This window comes from Equus przewalskii, chromosome 18, assembly GCF_037783145.1.
Source record: "Equus przewalskii isolate Varuska chromosome 18, EquPr2, whole genome shotgun sequence".
Classification (NCBI taxonomy): Eukaryota; Metazoa; Chordata; class Mammalia; order Perissodactyla; family Equidae; genus Equus; species Equus przewalskii.
Genome location: NC_091848.1, coordinates 32,276,796 through 32,300,242, shown reverse-complemented (window position 1 = coordinate 32,300,242; position 23,447 = coordinate 32,276,796). Strand labels below are relative to the sequence as shown.

At 36.6% G+C, this 23,447-nt stretch overlaps 1 protein-coding gene across 4 annotated transcripts in view; it reads right to left on the bottom strand.

The window, feature by feature from the left end:
* OPA1 (OPA1 mitochondrial dynamin like GTPase) overlaps positions 1–23,447 on the bottom strand; it is an 84,795-nt gene that overhangs the window by 15,204 nt on the left and 46,144 nt on the right. For all 4 annotated transcript variants that reach the window (XM_008534895.2, XM_008534879.2, XM_008534887.2 and 1 more), the window contains 8 exons: positions 22,416–22,581; positions 20,242–20,394; positions 18,752–18,860; positions 18,181–18,260; positions 14,852–14,992; positions 12,960–13,076; positions 11,094–11,187; positions 10,481–10,591 (listed from right to left, as the gene is read on the bottom strand). In XM_008534895.2, the coding sequence (XP_008533117.1) occupies positions 10,481–10,591; positions 11,094–11,187; positions 12,960–13,076; positions 14,852–14,992; positions 18,181–18,260; positions 18,752–18,860; positions 20,242–20,394; positions 22,416–22,581 (971 nt within the window). The remainder of the gene's footprint in view (positions 1–10,480; positions 10,592–11,093; positions 11,188–12,959; positions 13,077–14,851; positions 14,993–18,180; positions 18,261–18,751; positions 18,861–20,241; positions 20,395–22,415; positions 22,582–23,447) is intronic.

Sequence of the window (23,447 nt, the reverse complement as noted above, 5' to 3'; positions counted from 1 at the left end):
CTAAAATTCTGGTAGTACACTTGGTAACGGCAGGTACAGTCAGCACATATGACTCAGAGGATGAAGTGGTGCCAATAAAGGGAGAGACTAAAAAGCCCTGAATTCCTGGGCCCAGAAAAAAGATCTAACTGAAGTGAATAAAAATTAGCAAACTTCTTTCTACAACTCAAAATACTAAAGCTAAGGAATAGATGAAATAGCCATTCTAGGAGAAATTCAAACGGACCATTTCTATACACAGTAGGTAACAATGAAGCAGAGAAAATCTATTATCTTAAACAGGTTACACAAGCTTGAACACTTCTTTAGTTCAAGAAAGATTCAAATTCATTCACAGATGACAGATCCATGATGGGCAGTTACTGGAAATGAGAAAAGTTCAAAGTGAACCCCAACCACTAAGGAAGAGACCATGATGAGCAATTACAACATGATCCCATGAAATGTCGCTTGGTGTCACAATCACCAAGAGATTATTTGGGAAAATATTCTGTCACTTTTAAGACTGATCATATCATGAATTAGCTTCATCATTTCTATGAAGGTGCTAATTAAGAATATGAATACATTTCTAAGGTAATTTTGAATTATGCTGATTTGGGGAAAAAACCAGTTTAGAAATGTATAAAATAGTAAAAAATTAAAAATTCCTTTTGCCCTTAACACGCATTCTCCAACTCCCCTGAGAGTCCTCCTTGACAGAGGTTACAGTTTAGTGAGCATCAATTTGTCCTTCAAGACTGCTCTGTTTAGGGCTGGCCCCATGGCCGAGGGGTTAAGTTTGCACGCTCCGCTGCAGGCGGCCCAGTGTTTCGTTGGTTCGAATCCTGGGCGCGGACATGGCACTGCTCATCAAACTATGCTGAGGCAGCGTCCTACATGCCACAACTAGGAGGACCCACAACGAAGAATATACAACTATGTACCAAGGGGCTTTGGGGAGAAAAAAGAAAAAAATAAAATCTTAAAAAAAAACAAAACAAAACACTGTTCTGTTTAAAAAAATTTATTTATATCTTGCTTAATTTTATTTTTTTAATATACTGTTTCACAGGCTAACAGATTGTTTTGTGATTAGATTTAGTTTTCAATGACTGGAGTCTATTTTTTTTCCATCTTAGAAATGGAGAAAATGCATAGAACATAATTAAAACATAAAACAAATCAAAGTTTGATCCCAACTTTAAAGACGTTATTTCATTCTAAACTCTCAATGGGGAAGTGGTAAGCATTATTAGTGAGGGGAAAAAAACCAGCTTCATTTCTAGCTTTAAATATGTGCACTGGCCTTTTTATACACAAGAATACACATATAAACATATATCACAACAACACGAATAAAACCTACTTTAAAATGACAAACAAAAAATTCAATCCATAAATTAAGAATAAAGATAAGAAAGGTCTCTTCAGTAATCAGTTAAAATGTGAGTTTAGAGCAAAAAGAATACACTTGCTAGTAAAGCACTAAGTATCAACAGCCTGTATAAGATTACAGAGAAGTAAATATCCTTTTAATCTTGTACCAATTTATCAATATCCTTCAATGTTGCCTTTAAAAGAGAGACTTAGGCCATGAAAAACGTGCCTGATTCTAAAAGCTCCATTTTAAGTCTGGATTTTCTCATCAATAAGCTGGGAAGCACACCACCCAGGCTCGTCTTGTGGAATTCTGCGTGTAAATAACTACTTCTCTAACACAGAAGACTCTCCCTGAGGATTACTTTATTCTTTGTGTCAACTCTCTCTTTCTCTTTTTTTTGGCTACAACACAAAGCAGAGTCTACTTTATCTATGCAGACTCAAGGTAAAAAAAAAAAAAATCCTTCACTATTTTCCTCAGCTGCTTTGTCAATTTCACTCACTATGAAAAATATTATTTCACAAAGACAGAATTTAAAAATTCAATCACTTTTACCATGAAAAGACTCCTTAAACATCTCAAACATTGGTAACATAAGAGAGAAAAAAGTTATTTATATTTATTCTGTAGTGAAGAAGAGAAATATTCCAATCTTTCCACTTTTCAAATATACTCATTTCTACTAACAACTATTCCAAAAAGTACACAGATGTTAAAGAGAATGAAAATATTCCAACTGACTTGGGGGCGAGCCCGGTGGCGCAGCGGTTAAGTGCGCATGTTCTGCTTCAGCAGCCCAGGGTTCGCTGGTTCAGATCCGGGGTGCGGACATGGCACTGCTTGGCAAGCCATGCTGTGGTAGGCATCCCACATATAAAGTAGAGGACGATGGGCATGGATGTTAGCTCAGGGCTAGTCTTCCTCAGCAAAAAGAGGAGGATTGGCAGTAGTTAGCTCAGGGCTAATCTTCCTCAAAAAAAAAAAAAAGAAAATATTCCAATTGACTTAAAAATTCCTAATAAATATAAAAAATTATGAAAGTGTTTTGGTGAATTGTGTGGATTGACAATTAAGAAAACATTGGTGACCTAGAAAGAAATGGTTTCTCTAGGGATGAAAGCCAGATCGCAAGGTGGAAAGAGAGGTGGATGCAGCAAATGCAGGCTGCTCTATAAGAGACATGAGATGGCAGCTTTCTTGTGTGGCCGAGTGCCGGAAAGGTTCCTTATGATGAGAAGAGTTAGCTTCCTTCTCCCTCTTTTTTTAAGTAAGAGAAGGGGCCTAATGAATAGTCTATATTAAAAGGTCGTGATCAAAGAGTCACTGAACACATACACTACATAACATACAGGATATGGTGTATTTATGAAAGAAACCAAATCACTTTGGCAGAACAGACCACTCACAAAGACATGAAAAATTTTTTCCTTAAATTGGTTATTTTGGTCGATCTACAGCTGCCTATGGTGGGAAACCGGCCTTCTGCTCAATTAAACAATACTGGCAGTAGTTCACTAAGGTTTTTAATCACTGAAAGAGGGCAAATAAGTAGGGAAGAGGAAAAATAGTGGTTGAGGACCAAGCAATAACGATCTAGAAGAAGGCACAGTGAGAGACCTAAGAAGAAACAAAGAGAAAAGACGGCTTAGAAATGCGCCAAAAGCCGTACTGAGGTCTTAAAATTATTGGCCAAAGAAATGCAGCAACAGTATTTAGATATAAATGATACTACAGGGATTACCGTCCTTACAGTTTATGCTTTCTCTCCAGGGCACCTTACTCCAGTCTCTATAATTGTGATGTTGTGAAAAAAAAAATTCCTCTCTGGGCCTAGGTACTTAAAATTCTACAACTCAATGCCACCCTCGCCTTTATATGCTTTAAAATTCATTTTCTTTGGTTATGTCTACAGAAATAAAATGAACATGCTACTACAGATACGGTTCAAGTAACTTATCAAATTTTCAACAGTCACACGGTTTATCAGATTCTACTAAAAGAAGACTTATGTCAACTTTACCCCAATTCATAAAACGACAAATGGTACTGCTGTGAGGAGAAGAATTTCCCAGAGTACTGGTTTGGGGGCAGGTGGGTGCATGGCAGCGGCATGCGGAAGAATCACCTATGGAGATTTGTCAAAAGAGGCATGCCAGAGCCCCACCTCTGGAAAAATAGTTTTAAACATACGACTTCCCTTTTCCATAATTTTAAGTTCCAGATTCTGAACATAACTAATCTTTCTAGGCGGATTTTCAGTCTCACACTACTTCATGGCCACTATTTTCACCCATAATGGCCTTCAAGGATATGGCAGGTATGGGAGAAGTTTAGGAATGTGGAGTAACCAAGGGAAATTAAATTCAAGAGTATCTTTATATTTTTCTTTTCTAAATGAGAAACAAAAAAACCATTTTGGCCAAGAGTTCCATCTACATATGTTCTGGCTACTTTCTATTCAAGTTTTACCGTGTCATGAATATATTTCTTAACTGTCCTATAAATCAGAATTATGTTTTAGAACTAATGAAAGTATCTTTTTAGATTTAAGCATCTATGGTACATTTCTCTTCCAAACTTAGCTTTAAAAATGGCAGTACTGGAACATTCTGCTGCTGCTCCCTTTTTATCACCACAATTTCAAAAATGCACTGGCACATTAATTATGAGGAACAAAGTTTTCATTATAAAAATTATTTCTATTATTGAATATCTGGTAGTTCTGAGAAAAAGGAAATTTCCATCTGTAGTCTATACTTCTATGTTTTTAGAGTCAAAAGTGAATGTGATGCACACTAAGATACAAAGCTTGCATCTTTGCTCCTTTCTAATTATCAAGAGAAAGCACAGGATGGAGGATAAGAAGAGACTGGGAAAGTGAGGAGACACAAAGATGAGCCCCACCAGCATTGTATACTCCAAAGAGAAACAAACTTTAAGGTCCAAGAAACAATCGCCCGCTGTCTGGGAGATGCTCAGGCATCAAACAATAAAGAACAGTCAACAGAGGCAAGAGGCCGAGCACGCCGCTGCGACTCCCACTCTCTAATCCCCGCCAGAGCACTGCAGAAAGGCCAGCTGTTGCCACCTCGCGTAGGGAGTCAGCAGAGCAAATGAACCGCAGGAGAAAAAAGCTGCGGATATTGGAAAATTCTCATTTACCAGCCTCTTTAAGCTATACCGTTTTTAACATTAAGGACATCAAACTATATCATTAAAACAAGCCTCTACAACAGTAGCCCAAGTAAAAGAGTTTACCACCGTTTTCACATTTCACTGGCAAGTGAGATGCAAATATGAAGTATTCAGTTTTGACTAAAGCACATCTTCTATTCATATAAACTACAAGAAATACAAAGAAATATACTTTTTTTTGCTATAAAACATTTCAATACTCACAGACTAGCTCAACAAAAAACCTCAACTTAGATCAAAAGCCATTATGCTCAATTAAAGACTCTGTACCTGTTATGGCTGGACCTTAAGTCTCTAAGCATGAAAACACCACACTGAAAAGCTGGGTCTGAATTCTGGGCAACTGAGATCCTATTTAACTAGGGTGGAATTTGACAGAGGGTACATCGAAACGTGTCCACAAGTCATATAAAGAAAATCACCTTCCTTCAATCTGTTATAGTGTCTTTGTTTACACTGTAGTGTTCTCTTACCCAGATGTTCTAATTCTATCAAAGTTTTCATATAGTTTGAAAGTTTAAATTACAAAGCTTTTCACGGTGTAGGAAGTACACGGGATGATCATGATCGTAATCATGACTAATATGTATGTCTTTCTGACTCACTCTGTAAAAGACACTGTTAACTACGGAAGCTTCCAAATATAAAGGACTGTTTTATGTAATTATATTTTCCAACAGCTTGAGGTTTTTTTCCAAATTAGTTCGGCACAGTAGTTACAAGACCTGAGCTCAAATCTTGGCTTTACCATTTGTTATCTACATGTTTCTAAGCCTTCATTTCTTTCTCTATAAAACAAGAAAAATGACTGTACCTATGAGAATGCACGTCAAGCACAAAACCTAATACCTGGCACAGGAAAAGTATTCAAATATTAATTCACATTCATAAACAGTCTCAAGTTCTGATACAAAAATGATATTGTAAAATAAGGAGGAAAAGACCCCAGAGATCTTAAAAAGAGTGTTCTAAATGAGTGATTTAATTCCTGGGTATCAATGATTCTTTGATTATATACACAGAGAATGAAAAGCGTAACTCGGCTTTGGTGAACAAGAGTTAAAAGAGAAACCTAAGCTCTAAATCCCAAGCAATTGATATAAAGGCCCGAAAACTCATGATAACTTAGTTAAGAGTTGATACAATGTTCACAGGGCAAACAATGAAAGAATTTCATGCTGTGCTGACGGAACTCAGCAACACTACCAGCAGTCGTTTCCAGGGCCCCGATACTTAGTTTCAGGGCTGAGATGGAGAACAAACGCCAATAAAATTCTGTAAGATGTTAGCACCACTACTTGGTTTTATATGATGACAATCATAAAATAGGTTTTATAAATCATAAAACAGATCATAAGAGACAGAAAAACTTTGAATTAAGCTATAATATACCAATCTTCCCCTCCTCAAAGAAAGCATTTTAAAATTACAGTCTGTTTCAATAAACAGATTGGATATATTATTAAAAATTATGCTGGGAATCCAAATAGATTTTATCTAAGTTAACACTGTATTTAAATATCTACAAAAACCTTTTGAAATAAAATTCACTACAAAATCAAAAGAAATTCATCAAGGTCATAGTGGGGCATGTTTAAACATCCGACAGCCTAAGTGTGAGTAGACTCTGCAAACAAGGGACTAAGGGGGAAAGATGATGCATGTATCTCATTAAATTGTCCATGAGGTAACTCAGTCATTTGACATCTTCAGAGATGTTTTCAAATTATTTTCATATGACCCTGATCCATATGTCATAAAAACAAAATTAAACTTTTTTTTACTCTTTTTATGTAAAAACGTCAGACCTACAGAAAAGTTGGAAGAGCATATTTTTCCTGAATCATTTACTGTCATTATGTCCCATCAGCCCCAACTATTCCTTTGTGTACTAGCTACAGATATTTTCCTGAATAATCCCAATTTAACTATCAAAGTTTAAAAATTAACATTGATGTATTACTATCACGTAACCCTCAGATCCCATTCAAGTTTTACCAACTGTCGCATTAATGCCCTTTAGAGCAAAAAGATACAGTTCAGGATCACACATTACATTTCATTTTCATGCTCTTTAATCTCCTTCAACCCGGAACAGTTCCTCAGTCTTTCCTTGTCTCTCATGACCTTGATATATTTGAGGATTACAGGCCAGTTACTCTGTAGACTGTGCCTTAATTTGGGTTTGTCTGATGTATCTTTATGATTGGATTTCAGTTATACATCTTCGGTAAGAATATCTTAGAAGTGATGCTGGGTTCTTCTCACTGCATTCTATAAGGTGGCACATAGTTCTGATTTGACAAATACTGACTCTGACTGCTTGATTAATGTAGTTATTGCCAGGCTGCTCCACTGTAAAATTACTTTTTCCCTTTTTAATTATTTTGCGTGGAGCTATTTTATGTGATTATACAAACATCCCACTCCTCATCACTGATTTTATCCATTTATTTATATAATCATCAACTCATGAATTCCTGTTTTATTCAGTGTGTTACAATATGTAACTGTAATTATTTATTTTGATACCGAAATTGTCCTAGTTTTGGTCAGCTGGAGTCTCTTCAAGCTGGCTTCTGTATTTTGTTGACATGTCCCCATCACCCTGCAACACTTCCCTACTTTCTACATCTTAAGATGCTCCAGGTTTACTGTGACCTTTTCCTGCTCCAGCGATGGAATCCCCCATATTTCCAAAGCATCCTGGTTCCTATGTACGACTCCTGTTCTCATGAGCCTCCGAAGATGGCAAGAGGTGGGCTCTTCTTCCACTTCTTTGATCTTCCTAATTCTAGCTTCATGGCTTCATTTCAATAATGAAAATCGTATATCTCCTCTAGAATATGAGAAAACATTGCACTACTTCTTATGTACTCATCTTAAAGGACAATCAGTTGATGAATCTTGAAAGTAAAGTGGTAAAATGATTTAAAATTGGGCAAGTTTAAGACTGGCAAAAATGTGATGCATCAAGCTTTTACCAATCTCTAAAATACTCTATACTATTTTGAATTTTTAGTAAAAATTCTCTTGACTGCCTCTCTTCCTCTAATGTCACTATATTCTAATTGAATATGCTATACTAGAAACCTGGATTCGTCTAATACAGTAGTAACTGTTACCCTTTGAAAGTTTTCTGGCTGAAAGTATCCATGACCATATTCCCAAGTGTTTGACTAAAGATAAACAGTAAGGAAAAGGTACTCTCAAGACACTTTCTCAGCTAATGGACAGTCATGGCTCAGCTCCTTTAGTGTGACTGATGAAGCTGAATCACTGGCGAAAGACTTGTTTCCGAGGACATTATTTGGTACATTAGTATGATCATGATTTTATACGTACAAAAGTAGTAAACCATTTCAAGGGAGTCATGAGTACTTTCTCAGGAAAACCAGCAAGAGAATATAAGACTTGGCTTGACAGAGCACAAATTCATGTAATACATTTTCTTAAATTATAAAATTGGCAGTGGAGAGTGATGGGGTGACACAAAGTCTTTATATAAAACATGAGAAAAGACACATCATTTTTTAATCACTTAAAAATGTAAATGCTGGTAAAATACGCTGAAGTATTTCACTGTCTGATAGCTATGTCCTGAGGGATATAAAAGAAATGTATTTGTCTATGTTGTGACACTGACACACTTCTTCCATAACAGCAGTGATTAAGCATAAAATTATGAACCAGGGACTTCCAAATGTTTCCTGAACTAATTCTCCTAACAATCCTGTGAAATAACTATTATAGGAATTGTCTTTACAAAGAATCTAAGGCTCTGGGAGATACCCTGCCTAAGATAACACAGGTAGTAAATGGCAGTTCACATTTAAACACAGATCTTGTGTAATTCAGCACACACTTAACTATATTGCCCAAGTGGCATGAAAAAACTAAAAGAAAAGCAACAGAACATGAAAATAAAAGTTAAAATGAGATATGTTTCAAAAAAAGATTATTGAAAGAAAGAAAGAAAATGCACAGAGAAAGGAATGAAGACCTCAGATAACTAGAGGAGAGGAGATGACAGGCGGTGGATGGAGAGCATGCTGCTTAGGCAGGGGGTATAAAATAGGAAAACTCTGCCTGGTTCCTCTCGGATAGTGTAGTGACTATACTGCAGTGATGTAAATTTAGTTTACAAACTATTTTCAAATTTGAAGAACTTCTTTCTACTCAGCATTTGCTTTCTTTTGGATATGAGAAAATGCATAAGACAGAAAATTTCAGTATATATTGAAAGAAAAAGTACATTGCTTCATGAAGCTGAAATAAGGGAAACTTGTAACAAGCTAAGCTCAAACAAAAGCACCAACCTCCAGTATTTTTATTTAATACTATTAATCTTTCATCGATTTTCTTGGGTTCTCAAGGATCTAAGGAAATCTTAGTATACAACCCAAACATCTTAAAGCTAAGAACCCACTAGTATTCAAGAAAGAACCAAATATCCCCCCAAACAAAGTGACAAAGTAAGGTCAGGCTAGGCTGGTGGTGGGGAGGGGTGAGGGAAGGAAAGCCATCTGCGCCTGGTGTAGGTGGTAAAGCCTAAGCAGGTTTACCAGGGTGTTCACGCGGCGTGTTGGTAGCCCGGCCCAGGAGTGAGGAGAGCATCCGTGCAGGAGGGCTGTCCCGTACAGGGTGTGGGAGTACAAGCAGGATGAGAGGGTGTCTCCACAAAAGCATGGTACGGTTTCAGGAGAGGAGGGAGTCCTTGTGTGGAAGGTAGGGGATGTGAAGGATGAGAGGGGAGACGCCTGGCACAGTGTCAGAGCATGAGCTCAGTAAAAAGGGCCCAAAAGAAGGACAACCTGGCACGGGAGGTCTGAGCCTAGATGAGGTGGAAAGGGTGTCAACACAGGGTAAGGCACTGTGATGGTGGCCTGGAGTTGGGTGATAAGAACCTCAGGTGGGTGAAAAGAACGTTGTGCAATGAAGGGGATAGCAACAAATGTGGTCACATATAGGAGGACTGATCAAAATAAGTAAACATATTTGGGAAACTTGGAGCCAGATTTCTCATTGTCACAAATAGGAGTTACAAATATGGAAAAGGAGAAAACTAGAATGAATCCTGTATTGCTGGATTAAAATGGAAACTATCGGTGTCAACTTATGGTTTTCAATATAGACATATTATATGATTTGGAATATAGATATAAATGTATATATATACCTATCTACACACACCCACACACATACACAATATTTGTTCTCTAGTTCTTTACACTGAGAGGATCTGGGAACAGTGATATTCCAAAAACAATGAGCATATCTAGTTCTCAACTCTGGCTTTCTTTCTTTTCTTTTTTTTTCAACGATTTTATTTTTCCTTTTTCTCACAAAGCCCCCCAGTACATAGTTGTGTATTTTTAGTTGTGGGGCCTTCTAGTTGTGGCATGCGGGATGCCACCTTAGTATGGCTTGACGAGCGGTGCCATGTCCGGGCCCAGGATTCGACCCAGTGAAGCCCTGGGCCTCCCGAAGCAGAGCACGTGAACTTAACCACTCAGCCATGGGGCCGGCCCCACAACTCTTGATTTCTAAAAGCCATTCTCCAAAAAAAGGAAGCCGGGTCAGGGAAAGTACAGGATGAGCATGGAACATCTTGTTATATGGAAGGACAACATGAGGACAACAGGTGAAACTTGAATGGGGTCTGAGCATTGGATGCAGTGATGTATCAGCATAAACATCCTGATTTTGATGGCGCGTTAAGGTTGTTAGGAGAAAAATCCCCATTTCTAAGAAGCACACATTAAAGTACTTGGAAGTGATGAGGCTTCAGATCGGCAACTCTCTCTCCAATACTTCAGGCAAAAAAAGTGCTTTGTATATACTTTTTTGTAAGTTTGAGATTAAATGGATGAACAAAATAAATGGAAAGGGAGAAAGTGAAAAGGAGGAAGAACTACTTACTGAGGTCCTCGGCCAGTTGAACTCGTTTACCAGTAAGGAGCTTAACCTTCTTCTCACTATCTTCAGCAAAATCTTCCAGTACCTCTTTAACATTTTTCTCCAATCGCCTGACTGTTCAAAGTAAATAAAAGACCTGAGGAGTACCATTTTTATGAACGTACAAGGATAATAAAATTAACAATATATGAGAGTAAGTTCTTATTTTTCTCATGTGAGATCTATTGTTAAATTCAGACTTCTCACCGTTATAGGGAGAATTTCGACCTGTTATACAGCACTTTTATCAAAATGAAACGAACACATATTCTCAGAGAAAGTCATAGTCTCAAGTCCTAACATTTTAATGGAAGTCCAGATTCCCCAAAAAAACTAAGTGATGCTTAAGCATCATTTTCTAACAGAGTTTTTGTGTGATGAAGGGAAACTCCTGGTATGTTTTATCTCCCGTCTTTTTCAATTATGATTGTCATTAATATTTTAAGGGCAAATTAAAATTTTTCAGTTTTTCTAATAAATCTATTTTTAAGAAAGTATATTGGCATTCTTCTATTAAAAATGGATATTACTATTATTTTTGACGTCAAAATTAGAAAGCAGTCCCTCTGTGGCTTACCTTCAGTGTTTGTAAGCTGCTGCCGTAAAGTGTTTGCAGTGATAGCAAGCATGCGCTGTATTCGCCAGAACAGGACAACATCGTTGCATTCCAACTGAAATATTAGGTAATCAAGATTATCAAATGCAAATTTAAAACTGAAAACCATGATTATAAACACATACAACCATAGCTGTCCCCCTTTATCCATGGGGCATACATTCGAAGACCCCCAGTGGATGCCTGAAACCATGGATATTACCAAATCTTATACATGTTTTTTTCTATACATATATACCTATGATAAAACAATCTATAAATGAGGCACAGTAAGAGATTAACAACAATGACTAAAAATAAAATAAAACAATTATAACAATATACTGTAATAAATGTTACCACAGATGTTAGGGACCTCAGCATATGATTTTTTTCATTCCTTATTAAGTTGAGAACTTTCACCTTTTCACTTAAAGCAAGCACTTTCTGACTTTTCTTTAGCATATCTGAATGGCCAGCATCACTACTCTTGCACTGTCGGGCCATTATTGTAAAATAAGGGTTACTTGAACACAAGCACTGCAATACCATGACAGTCAATCTGATACCCAAGATGGCTACTAAGTAACCAACGGATGGGTAGCCTGTGCAGCATGGCTATGCTGGACAACGGGGATGATTCACGTCCCAGGAGGGATGGTGTGAGATTCCATCTCACTACTCAGAATGGCATGCAATTTAAAACTTATAAATTGTTTACTTCTGGAATTTTCCACTTCATATTTTTGGACTGCAGTTGACTGTGGGTAACTGAAACCAAACCTGGAAAAGCAAAACTGTGAATACGGGGGAACTGATACTCAAGTCAGTACCTATATTCTAAACTTTAATAATAAATACTCATGTTTACTAATGCATATATTCCTATTGCAGATAGAAGCTACTAAATCACTGCTGCACAGGATCCATAAAATTCCGTATGATTTGGGTTCTGTCTGCCCCACACCTATATAGCTTTGCTATAATTCCAATGACAAAGCAATTAAACTTGGGAAGTAGAGAATTTCATTACATTATATACAACTAAAATTCACAGCATATACCCTTAAATTGTATTTAGTCTCAACTAACAACCATGTTATTTTAGATAGGCCCTTAGGTTAACCTCTTTTCTTTGAGTGTGCACTCAAGCCATTTTTGAAATTCAGCTGTATATGAAAATAAGTTAATAAATTTTTTAAAAGAAGCTTATTTTGTAGAGAGAAATCTTCTCAACAGTTAAATTATGCTACTTTTTACATAGGTGCGTTTAAATATAAATTTCTTTTAAGCTGCTAAAAACTCAAAAGCATTTTAGGGGTCTCAAATAAGATCACTGATTAAGAGAGTTCTTTCAGAAGGCTACTTTAAAATGCATTTCTGCTTCTAAGAAAATGCTCAAAATACATCAGTCTGCTGCCACCTAGGGGTCACTCTAACATTAAACTGTGTACAACTGTCCATTCCAAGAACTTTAAACAGATCTTTTAAAGAATTACGTAAAGCAAGATTTTAGTGATATAAAGAAAGAATTACAGTCTAATACAAGGGAAAAACACAATAAAAATTGTTCTGCAGTATGATTTCCATTATTGCAAATGGATGGTTACGTTATACACACACATACAACTGTATATAGAAACAGTGGAACAGAAATACATAAAAATGTTAACTAAAATTACTTCTAGGCCAGGGTATTATAAGTGACCACTTCTTACTGCATATTTTTTACATTTACTTATTGCATTTACTTTCCACAATGGGAATGAAGTATTTTCTAACATGAAAAAGTTAATTCTTAAAAAATATCACTAAAAACCATTTCTCCTTGTTTTTCGGAAACCTTACCTCAGAATCTACAAAATGCCTTTGGTAGTAGTAAAAGCCTCGTCGACAAAGGTTACAGTGGGTTAGAGCTGTTTTTAAGAAATGTCTTCTATAAACCTGGTGCCAAGTATCCTTAATCTAAAATAAAAAAACAAAGATCAAAGAGTTACTGTACTCTCTTCAGGTCGTTTGAACACATTCTGAAAAGTCATACACAAAGTTTATTTATAAAAAAGCTAATTAAAACAAATGGCAATGTTGTTATTCTACCAACTTTTTTTGTCCATTAAAATTTTTTTTCAAGACCAAGATTAGATTTACTACTACTTTGACTCCTTACCAGTTTATGTACTTCAAAATTTGCAGTGTTTTTAACAAGCATCGTTTTTAATATTCAAATAACCATCTTGTAGAGTAGATAGGGTGGGGATTATCCTCCCCCAGATAGAGGTAAGCAGTCCAAAGCAAAAAGAGGTTATGAGCCTTGTCTAGGGACAGAGTTAGGACTAAGAAGCTGGTCTCAGACCACGTCCATCAACCCAACAATATTTCCTTTCTGATTATTAAATTTCATTGTTAACACAGCAATATGACCCCATCACGTTATTACTATATAGTCTGTCAGAGTGTTCAAAGTTCTTTCATACCATTGTCTTTTGTTGAGCATAACAATAATAATGTTATGTAGGTAAAACAAGTATCATCAAAACCATTTGACAGATGAGAAAAGTGGGGCTCAGAAAGATTATGTCAATGACTGACCGTAATATTACCAGCTAATGGAATGGAACTGGACTAGAATTTACATCTCCTGAAGGCTACTTTAAAATGCTTTCTGCTTCTAAGAAAATGCTCAAAATACATCAGTCTGCTGCCACCTAGGGGTTACTCTAACATTAAACTGTGTACAACTGTCCATTCCAAGAACTTTAAACAGAAGTAATTAAGATATACAGCCAATCCATATCCTAAGATATGGGCAAAGTCCCTCCTACTGTATTAACCAAAGTGTCAACACTTACAGCCACATACAAGTCTAACGCTAGATGTAAAACAGCTTTAACTGCTTTGAGTTGCACCAGTTTTCTTTTCTTGTTCTGATCTCTGGTGGAATTTAAAATAAGTACTCATTTCTCAAGTGCAGAAACATAAGTAGCAGATAACCTTTAAAAGAATTTACGTGTGGCTCTGAAACTTCTTATATGATTGTCTTCCCCACTAGACTGACTTTTCTAAGTGAGTTTCACTTAAGCTAACTTAAGCTAACATTAAAATGAGGTTTTGATCCCTTGTATCCTAAATAGGGAACATAGGCCCAGAAACAAGGGTTTTTTAACAATTTTCCCCAAATAAGCCTCATGAAGGTAAGCAAAGAGTAGTCTAACTGTGATCAGTTTTATCCTCATATTTATTATAAATGAGGAAAATGAGATAGAACCCAAAGGCATTATCCAATTTAATAAAAACTTATTGTTCATATTTTTTCTAAGTCCACTCACACCTGATTAAGGTATATTTGATTAAAAAATATACATATATATAAATGAGTCATATTTTAGCAGAAATTCTATTTTGCAATCTGAACCAGTATGATGTGGTGCAGAGATCTGGGAGGGTTTCATGCCCTTTTGCCAGAACTAACTGCTGACCTTGCCCAGGTACTTCACTTTTCCAAGTCTCAATTCCCCCATTTATAATATTTAAAACAATCCCCTTAAAAAAGCAATACTGAGAAAAAAATTTGTACTCTTTACACAATTAAAATGACTGAGCTTTCAGTGCCAGCCAAGCACACATGATCAAAGTCAAATTAACCACTTAAATATCTAAGTAACACATTAGAAGCAGTTACATTTTACTACAAGAAACAAAGACTAAAGAAGCCAGTTCACGCTTTTCAGCAGTATTATTACCAAGCTCGGATCTACTTCCACTCCTCGGGATTCCAGGTTCTTTCGGACTGTAGTTATCTCATCACTTGCAAGGTAAGCGGGGTGCTCCTCGTTACATTTCAACATCTTCTCCAATTCATTCTTGGTTTCATTGTGAACAAACTTTAAAATGTTTAAAAGAGGATTGTGTTTAGATGGTTCATGATTTGGCACACTTATAAAAACAGAGTCTCAATTTTAATAAAAATTAAATTATGCTATCGTATTACAGGCGCCACAAGCCCAATCATAACAAACAAGAAAGAACACAGTACCCTGGCTTATGAACACAGGGCAACAGGCTTACAAATGTAGAACCACCTGGACTTAGGAGAGGCAAAAAGAAAAAAAAAGGAATTAGCTCTGTGTTATATTTCACTCTTGCTGAAATGTGTTACTGTCGAAGCTACAGCACCTGGCACCTTACTATGTGCTTTCTTTCTTGAGCTTAGGGTGTGGTTTCAGTGTAGGAAAAAGTACCCTGAATACATGGGAATAGAAATGTTCTGTAAACGCCTCACGCCTAAGAACCAGATGACTGTAAGGATTTGTAGTGGTTCATATGTTTCTTTTCTGATAAATTAAATATAAAATTCAGTTTGATTTTCTGAAAAAGTCTTTTCATTAAAAATCATGCTTTACACTGCTGCTGTGAGGTGCCTATGATTCTTAAATTCACTTTCAGTCTCTTTATAAATTGTTCACAATCTCTTCACCAAAGGAGGAAAACATATGCACACTAGTGATAAGTTTGAACATAAGACTCTTATATGGTGTCAAATTAAGTTTATCTTTTCATTATCAATTCTTCTTTCAAAATTGCAGGTACAAGAAACTAGCTTCAAATTCACTGACTACTCTAAACAAGTTACTGTCGTAGCACTTTGCCCCAAACTGTGCCAAGCTACAGAATCTGAGTATTCATACAAGGATAATATTTACACAAAATTAACTGGCTTGTAAATGGAACTGCTACCAATTAATGTTCTCTGAGAACATGACACTTTAGAAGAAATGTATTTAATAAAGAGAAATGTCACTGTTTCCTTAAACATGTGCTATTTGGTCTGAGGTAGGAAGGAATCTCTAACTATGATATATTCCCCAACTCCTCCTGTCCTGATTTCACTTTCGGCTGTCCACACCACACTTGGTCTTCAGGAGAACACTTCTCTCCCATCTATCCTGACCAAGGTCTCCAATCACCTCGCTCAAAGTGAGAACGTTTCAAAGAGAGGGGTTTTTCCTAGAAAACTAAGGAAAAAGTAACAACACAAAAGCACAAAGCAGTTTTCAGAGCACGGATTTCTCATCTTCAACAAAGGACAATCTTAAGTTTCTCTTCCTGCTAAATTCAGTCACTCAAAGACAGAAGAATCGTTACACAGCTACCTAAACTTGCAAGGTGAGACCTGGGGATATTCTCAAACTTTTCTAGAATCTGTTTCTCATTGTAACCTGCAGGTATGAGGTCTAGGACAGTGGTTTTCAAGTGGGAGTAGGAAGGTTAGAAAGGTTAGAGGAGAACTCGATTCAGCGAGTCTGATACAAATCTTTGTTTTGAAAGAGAAAACAAAAGATGGACATACAAACGCCTGCCTGAGGGACTCTGACATCCCCTCTCAATACTCCAAATCACGGCTTCTGATCCACAGTCAGCCTGGTCTTATACGTGCTTCCCTGAAACCCTGGGAGAAGACTCTTCTCTGAAGGGTTTCCATTTTCCTCCTCTAAGCTACAGATCCTTGCACTGACTAAAACTAATTTCTCTGCTTCTCCTAAAGGGACACCCTATGGGTTCAAGTTCCTGAGAAAAATAACTGACAAGCAGGAATCATTTCTCTCCAAGAGTGTTTGGCCAAAGCATATTTACCACTAAGTGCTGAGGCAAGTTCTGCCATCATTGATTGTTCTGGAGACTTCAGGTCTAATTTCACTAAGCCTTGAAGGTCAGATACCATTTTTCTTTGGACTTTATCTGCCTTACACCAGTTCTTTCCAATCAATGTTTCTCCCTGTCTGGAAGGCAGAAACCTCTGATGGCTCCTCCAGACATTCTTTTCTGACAGACCTCCTCCTCTGAGCCCACATGTAGAGCAGAGATAACTGGTGCGCCCGGAGCACAGGCGAGGTCCAACCACTAACTCTGACACTGCCTCAGCTCCTCTCCAGTCTCTTAACGACCCATTTCTACACAAAACTGTATCAGAACAAAGAGAAGAGGAAGACTGTCTCTTTGCTATTAAGACAAACGGGGACTCACACCTGACAGAAAGCTCATGAAACAGGAAAGGCGTGAAACTAGGAAAAGATAGGGTGCTGATCACATAATTTAACTGTATTTAAAATAAAAACAAATACAAATAAAATATATAAGGAAATAGGAATGACGTATCATTCGGTAATTTTTCATTCTCTTTATCTCCTCTCTTGATATTTCTGTACCTTGGTCTCCTTTCTCTAATTCCACGGATTTGAGGAATGAAGAAAAGAAAGTGGACTGGATGCCACCTGTTCTTCTTATTCGTTACTCCCTTTATTTACATATTTTGATGCTATATTCTATTTATATTCATTTTTATTGAAGGAATGAACATAAGAATGAGACATGGTGTAAGACGGAACGCCGGATGGGAAAAGAAGCCTTAACGATAAGGAAGAATAAAAGGGGTGGAGGCTGGGGAGGAGGACTTGAACGACTTACATGTTTTCTCTCTACTCACACATTTGTAGTTATTTATACTTGCCTTTACCATTTTGTTCTTCTGAAGTGCTCATTAAACGTTTATTAAATGAATGAATTCTACAATTCTACTTCCTGTCTGAATTTTTATACTTGTTTTGAGGACAGAGGTGCAAAAAATGCAAAGGAATCAAATAATCTGAAGAGCCAACTAACAGAAAAATTCAGAGATCATATACTAGAATAAGGTAAAAAAAAAAAGTCATTATATCTTTTACTCTAATCACATTCATACGACATTCTCTGAAATCCTTATCATTTTTTCTTCTGTTTCTAACTTTAATCTTCATTTTACCTCAAATAGGGAGCTGAAGTGAACAAAGAAATCAACCACAAAAGGGGCATGTTTCATCTCCCCTGCCTTTTAATAACACAGCTACCTTACTCTTTAAAAAAAACCTTTCTTTTGTAGCTTACTGTTTATTCTTAAGATTGTTTATATTTTAGAAAGGACGATATGAAACAGGTGAAATTATTAAGTAGAGGCATACAAAGGTTATATTTTAATGCTTGAATTATAATGAACAAAATTCTATCATCATAAGACAAGAGATTTGTTTGTTTTTACCTGTTCTTGGGTCCGATTCTTCCAGTATAGCCACCTCTTTTTCCAATCTGGACCTACCATGTTTTCAATTGCATTTTCAGCTAGAAAAATTAAAAAAAAATTTTCTAATTCATCAAGAATTTTAATGCTTACCAAGTACATAAATTATAACTAATAATAGGTTTGCTTTCTTAACTACTTCAAAGTGCTATATCAATAAAATTCAGATGAAATGAAAAACAAATACATGATTGATATGGTACATATATAAGAACACTTTACATCTATTTAGAATCTATGACAAGTACAATTGCGTATAAAGTTCTCATAAGTATGGTAGCAAAGACTAAAATAGTCTGAATTACAGCTTTTTAGAACGAGTACATATAAACTCATGTGTCCACTTTATTTAATGCTTTTAGTAGTTACTAGGTAGTTAACTGAAAAATTCCACAAATCATATTTCAACTATAGTACTAACGACACAGATTTGAAATGTTAATTCGTTTTTTTTTTTAAATGCTCACTGATGTTGACTGACTCCGTTCCCACTGGGAATACTCAAAACTCACTCACTCATGTCCCTACTTACTATCCTTGAGCCGAGCCTGAAGAGCCTCCTCCATAAAATAAATAGCTGCATCCCACTGCTGCTTATCAGAGATGGACCGGTCTTCTAAAGCGTTGTGCTGAATAACTCTCTGAAATAACAAGGAAAGAAAAGCAGCTAATTTGATTTATGTCTTATCATTTTAGTAATTTTATTCAAATTGACAGTTTAGCAAATATCCAAAATAAGAGATGTATCTAAAACAACAGAAAAATAAGTCCCTGCCACCCAAACGCAGGAGGCCCTATTATCTGCCAGCTTATGTGTCAGTTTTCTGTCTAAAAAATAAACAGCGGAGATTTTCTCCTAGCCCAAATTAAATGAGACGACCATCTCTAAGACAGTCCGGGGCGGGAGGGGGGAGGGGGCATATGACACATTTAGCTACATAAAATCCAACATCTAGAACCCCAGTCTTCAGTAGTTAATAATTCAGATCATTTGCACTTCTTCTTTTTGCCATACGACCTACACGTTAGTATTTTCAAAAAAGACAGGAGAAGAAATAATAATAAGCATTATCTCATTGTTAACAGTAATCAAAAATGTATGGAGGGAAGCTTAAAAGGTTTAGATGATCATAAGTAAATGTTAGTTATTTATTATAAGAAAACCGGTCTTCAAATTTTATAATTTTTGAATGGATAAAAATGGCACCATTCTCTCAGAAAGTCAGTCTTAATAAGACATTTAACAAGAATGAATAGGGTTTTCAAATATGAAGACAAACATTTCTTCAAAAAAAATAATAAATTCGACCAGCCAACAGTGAGATTCACATTTTCCTAGAAAACTGCTCAATCTTATCTTTCAACAGAGCCTCTCATCTCTGTCTAAATTGAGCAGGTGCTTAACAAGGTTTGATATGGTGATAAGAATGCTCTGCATAACAAAAGCTTTATCAGGTGGTGGAGGTCAGGAGGCAGGCTTTGTAATTAAAGGGGGCCAGTATCCCAGCTTTGTCAAGGACAGGAATAGGACTGCTTAAGAACTAAATAAAATAATGCTTACAAAACACATAGCAGAGTTTCTGGCACCTTGTAGCTACTCAACACATGGTAGTTAGTGTTATGAAGTTAGGAGCCTAACATTTTATGACTCAAACCCACTGAAAACTAACGTGTCTAATTCCTTCCATTACCAAAAGGGTACAATGAGAAGCGGCTGTCTACAGTCCAGGCCCATGTAATGCCTAGTGGATGACAATTTGTGAAAGTTGAGAAGCCTATTTACTGTGAAGTTTGACTTTTCCCTGAAATCACAGCCGAGAAAGAACAAACACAGGGTGATTTTAGAAGGGCAGAGAAATGTCAAAGGGCTGACTACAGATGGTAAATCTATTTCTTTCCTTCATTATTTTAAATTCAGGATCTAATTTAAACAGTTACCTAAAAAGTCTCCTATCAAAGAGCATTAATTTGAGAAATTATACAAAAATATGAGGCTGTCACCCTAATATACATGCGACATACCAAGCTGTCCTCTGCAAAATCGTTCCACTTGTGGCGTTTAACACTTTCTTCCTTAACAGCCTCTTTAAGTTTATCAAATATGTCATCATGCTCTTTTCCTTTTGGTTCTGTCATGAAGCGGGAAAATTCTTCTTGCAGGGTCTCCCAAGCAACCTAGAATTATTTAAAATAAAAAAGTTATATTTTATACTACATACTTTATTTAATGTGTAACATGAAAAATAAACACATGAATTTAAGCCAAATAGATGTGATAAACCAGCTTATCAGAAAACACATACAAAATCACATTTTTTTAAGTGTCAGCAAATATAAACCCTGGTCTAGAGATCTCACACTGGTGCTGGTAGGATAGATTTGGCCTCCAGACATGTTTTGCTAGACATATACAGTGCTTTAAATTTTTAAAATTTAGTAGCCAACATTTAAGCATTGAGACTTCACATAAACCCTGCGTTTCCAGCCTCTCTCAACTCTCTGGCAACACTGTACTCACATTCCTACATAGCACCACCTGCTGGAGCTGAACAGGACCTGCCTCCTTTGGAAAGGCATGCATGCTAGTCAGCCACCAGACTTGGTTCACTTATTTATTTATTTCACTCTGTACAACATGTGAGTTTGCAGGCTTCTTTCACGCTGCAAAAAGTTTAAAATTTCTTAATGATTTAGTCTTCTTCCCATCTTTCCTTTATGCAAATATATGAAGCAATGCAGCAGTATTTCCAACAGAGCTGAGCACTACCCAGCCTCGTGTGAGAGCTAACTGCTAATCATCTGAACAGTGAACAGGAGAGCACAGTGTCCAAAGCAATTAAGAACTATAACTACTTCTGATTAAGGGGGCTAGAGAATGTTGCATTTTATATTGGCCCTCTTCATTTTAAACATTAAGAAATTACGGCATAAAGAAAGGTGACTGCGAAGAACACAGAGCGAGGTATTAAAATCGACATTTCCTGACCTTCAGCAGGTCCACACCTTTCTACCACACCCCAGCATGAAGGAGAAAGCAGCAGGAAACAGAATCATTGCTGTTTTCATGACTAGCTCCACTCCTTGAACCTTAGGATATGAAAATATCCTATCATGCAAAAGGCCCAGAAAAAGGTTTGGCCCAGGAGTGAGATCTAGTGAAGTGGTAGCAGCAGCCCTCTAATTTAGGGGTAAATGTGTCAAGAACTGATGCAAGGGTCAGCAACATGAAGCTTAGGTAGAGCAGCTGCAAGAGTTCTCAGAAAGAGAGGACTGAGGAAATTGAGAACAGAGGCGAAGAAGCTAGGACTGCAGCAGGATAGGAAAGGGGTGAAATACACCTGAATAATTAGACACTGACGTTTTGTTTCTAAGGTAGGTATGAAAAACAAAGTTATTTTTAACATTGATTTTAATTTTGTGAGCACCTTCACACAGAAGCACAGAATACATTGACTCTTAGCTAGAACAATCATCCTTGAAAGTAATATACATGGCAAATCAACTTGGATGACGATAATGATCATCATTATCATAAAAGCAGCTGGCATTTACGGAGCAGTTACCATGGACCAGGACCACTGTCTAAGTATTTTACATACATTAACTCATTTACTCCTTATAACAACCTGTGAGGTAGCCAACATTATCACCCTATTTCATAGATGATGAAACAGAAAGGTTAAGCAACTAGCCCCAGGATCACACAGCTACTAAGGGGTAGAGCCAAGATACATGGGTAACAGAAATGCAAACTTTAGGGTACTTTCTTATAATTCCTAGTCTAACCTCTGGCAGGATCCTAACTAAGGAATGATTATTTAAGTATAGTCGAGCCCTGCAGAAAATCGGTAAATGTTTCATCCATCAAACATTGTCTTTATGGAATCTCTGTCCACACAAGAAGCTAAAAATATTTCACATTCAAGCAAATTTTGCTTGTTTTTTTAAACGCTATCTTTGGAAGAAGAACCAATACCGTCAGACCAACACCATACCAATTAGTAAATTTCTATAAAAGTAGTAATTGATAGCAGCATTAAGGTTAATCCCAACACAGAGATGAGGAATAAAGAATAAATGGAGAATAAGGACCAAAAAGAAAGACAGTCACTGTGATGGGAATAAAACCTAAAATTCACAGCTCCTACTCCCTTCAGATAATGCTTCTTACCCATTTAATTAAATTATATCCTAACCTCTACTGCTTTATTTGGAAGCTGTTTATCAGTCCACTGTTTAAGCTTGATATCCACGGTAGTATTAAAAGTCCCTGAATTCATGGTCTGTGCAGCTGGAAGATAGATGTTTTCAATCACATGAGTTGATACTCTTTCCCACAAAGACTGCTGAAGGATTTCCTCCCTAAAATTAAAAAAAAAAAAAGTTTCAAGATCACTAATATTAAGTTTTTAAAAATAGCTTTATTGAAGTATCATTAATTTACAATAAACTGCACATATTTAAAGCTCTGACCTATGTGCACACCTGTGCATCACACCTTGCTAACACTTGGTGTAGTCATTTTAATTTGAGTCATTCTAATAGGTTTATAGTGGTATCTCATTGTGGTTTTGATTTGCATTTTCCTAATGATTAATAATTCTATGCATCTTTTCATGTGCTTATTTGCCTAAAGTAATACATACTTTGTACGTGTTGACTGTGAAGTGGAGCTCAAGACTGAAAACTTCTTGGTAAAATTTTAACAATTTATCAGACCATAGCACAAAGCAAAGAGATGTTACAGGATATTCCTAGAGAAATTGTTCAACACTTCATGACTAAGGTAACAATATAAAAGATGCATAATCAAGTTGAAAATTCTGCCTTAAAACACATCTTTCAAGAACACAGCTCTCTAAATAAGAAAAAGGCAACTATTTCAATCAAGAAAAAAAATTGAAATCTCAAGAAAATATTTATTTGGCTTCTCCCAAACTAATTTCTACTGTAATATAATACTACAATATACAAAAACACTCTGCTTATCCAGCGGTCAGTCTTAAGAGTAACCTCAACCCTCCAGAATCAGTCACAAAGCTCATAGTAGCAGAAACCTCCCTGACGTCTAAAAGCCAAGCTGTGCTTTTCCTGGGTGAGGAGGTCAACACCTCCTCCTGTCTAAGACTACGCATGCGTGATCACTCACTCAACAGTAGTGTAACATTAAGCCCACTGAGTCAGTGAGCTTAGCTGCTGGGTTCTCCTTGCTAACTTTCAGGTGTTTT